Raw genomic sequence first — 2,661 nt, forward strand, 5'->3', positions numbered from 1 at the left:
GTCGCCTCGCCGAGTGGTTTGGCGAGCTTGACCCAGCTCGCCAAACTCCCTAGTGTGCCATTATCAACCTCAACTTCCAAAATAAAACCCACAGCCCCTGAAAACAAAATCAAACAACACACCCACTCAATTAGGCTCAGACTCATTAGACCCATGCCACCGGGGTACTCATACTTCCCCTGGTTTGGCCAAAATTTGCCATTTGACGACTTTAGCCCTTAAGAATGACGTCAAGCGCTCCATCATTGTGCAAAGCACGTCATTTAGCACAATTTGGGTTACTAAGACTTCACCAAACTAGACTCATCAACAATTAAGCACAACCCACAAGATTACGATCAATATTAAAGGACAAAAATTGGGGAATCAACAATTTAGGCAATAAAGGCAGGATATTGAAATTAAAATCGGCAAATTAGCACATATTTACGATTTCATAGAGGCCCAATAGACATCAATAAGAACTACACAATTGCATTTAAGTTCAGCCACTATTTATGAGTTTGGGGTTTGGAAAACCAACCTTTTATACCGAAATACGATTTGCAATGGTAGGCGGCAAACAGTTCCAATTCTAAACACAAGATCGACCACCAAAAAGTGGTAAAAATCTAGAATATAGGAAATATAGAGCGCGGGTGTGTTTGTGTGAAGTTAAAAAGTGTGGGAATGTGAAAGAGTTCGAAATTTTAAACCTTTGGCTTTTTAAAAACCGTCCAGTTTGTGACCTTCCGGCGATATTAGTCTAGCTCGCTGAACCACTCGGTGAAACGCCGATTGGTTACTTACCTCGATGAGTTTTACAGGACCTCCAGTTAATTTGGAGGTCCAAACGGCAGACAAAGTCGGGCTTGCCAACCTGTTCGGTGAGTCGTCGACTTGACATTTTGCTCGCCAACGTGCAGTTATCTAACACATTCTACACTTCAACCTGCACAATCAACACATGTTCTTCCAAAAAAAAAAGGACAACAAATAAAAACTTTGGTTGCCTCCCAAGAAGCGCCTTACTTAACGTCGTGACACAACGCAAGTCCTCGCTCAAACTTCATTCTTGGGGTTTGCCATAGTATTACTAGGCAACCCCCCTTACTGTCTTGGGTTTAAAAGTAAAGAAATTTGACCCATTTTGGTCTCCAATTGCTTGATAGAGATGGAATGAGATGTAACAGTCTGGTTGAGGGTTGATTCATCTTCCTTCATTTTCTTCAAAACCTTATCAGACCCTTCAACCTTGTTGAGAATACGTGAGAGTATATCCTCAGTCCGGCCACCCTTAGAATATTTCGGCTTTTGACGTTCGTGAGGAGGAACATACCTATCATTTTCCACATCACTTTTATTCCAAGTAGCATTCCGATCATGCCACTCTCTGTCACAATCTCTCCATCCCTCATCTCTATTCCAACCTTGGTTGCCACCCGACATTGGGTAGTTTGCACGATAACCACCTCCTTGGTTGGCTAAGAAGTTTACTTCCTCGTTGTACAATTTTTCAAACTTGGCCTCTTTAGGGTTTACACCACCGACATCTTTACCACTCCTAGTAGCAGCACCCATGACGTTTTTGGCCAAAATAGCCATCTGAGTCATCATCTTTGCCATGTATTGGTCCCTCTCTTGATCTTTTTCAATATGTTCTTTGGTCAATTTAAAAGTGAGAGGGGAACCCTGATCTTCACGGGTGTACCATTGCCAGTTAAATTTGGTCATACCATCCAAGAGTTGGGCTGCAATAATGTGAGGTTGTTGCATTAAACCTACCGAAGAAAGTTGATCTGCCACACCCTTGTTCACCGAATCAAGGCATCGATAAAAGTATTGCAGAAAAATGTTATCGGGCAATCCATGAGTTGGGCATTGGAGCACCACCTTCTTAAATCTTAGCCAAGTCTCATGGATTGGGTCACCCTCCAAACGCTTAAAGCTTTGGATGTTGTCCCGAAGATTCATCATCTTCGAAGGTGGGAAAAATCACACTTGGAATGCAGTGACAAGCTCTTCCCATGAAGTAACAGAATCTCTTAGCAACTCCGCCAACCACTTACATGATTCTCCCATTAGAGAAAATGGGAATAACCTCAATTGGACAGACTTTTGAGATATGTTTTTAAAGGAGAATGGTCTAAAAACATCGACAAAGTTCTTTATATGCTCATGGGGATCCTCATAAGCCAACCCACCGAACAACCCATTCAATTGCAAGAGCTGCAACATGGTGCTTATAATGTGGAACACAACCTTCCCTTCAGCTGGGGGTAAGAAAATGGCACCAACTCCACCCATAAGATTTGGGTCATTGACATTTGGTTCGTTGACATCATTGAGATTTCTGATGTCATCTTGGTGGCCCACTTGTCTACCATTGCTTCCATTGACACTCATTTCCTCTGTTTCAAATAGAAAAAAAAAAAACTAAAAATAAGTAGATTCAACTATGACAAACAAGAACAAAATTCAACTTCACCAAAAGAATTTCAAACAACACAACTCCCCGGCAACGACGCCATTTTGATTAACATTTCAAGGAAACTTCATCCAATTCTAAGAGTCAACGATCGCTAGTCAGTATAAAACTGAACTAAATGAGTTATGGTCGAATCTCACAGGGAGTGGTAAGTGTTTCAGATTCAATTGGGACGTATGAACATATTCAAATCA

The 2,661-nt window shown here is 41.6% G+C and overlaps 1 protein-coding gene across 1 annotated transcript; it reads right to left on the bottom strand.

Moving 5' to 3' along the window:
- Positions 1 to 1,089: 1,089 nt before the first annotated feature.
- Positions 1,090 to 1,956, bottom strand: LOC107061730 (uncharacterized). Its single transcript, XM_015311502.1, has one exon. The coding sequence runs from the start codon at positions 1,954 to 1,956 to the stop codon at positions 1,090 to 1,092; it is 867 nt and encodes a 288-aa protein (XP_015166988.1).
- Positions 1,957 to 2,661: the final 705 nt, after the last annotated feature.

The sequence above is a fragment of the Solanum tuberosum genome, unplaced genomic scaffold, assembly GCF_000226075.1.
Source record: "Solanum tuberosum cultivar DM 1-3 516 R44 unplaced genomic scaffold, SolTub_3.0 scf00163, whole genome shotgun sequence".
Lineage (NCBI taxonomy): Eukaryota > Viridiplantae > Streptophyta > Magnoliopsida > Solanales > Solanaceae > Solanum > Solanum tuberosum.

What these genes read in the sequence shown, in the direction of transcription:
- LOC107061730 (XM_015311502.1), bottom strand. Translation starts at nt 1,956, where the DNA reads ATGATGAATCTTCGGGACAACATCCAAAGCTTTAAGCGTTTGGAGGGT.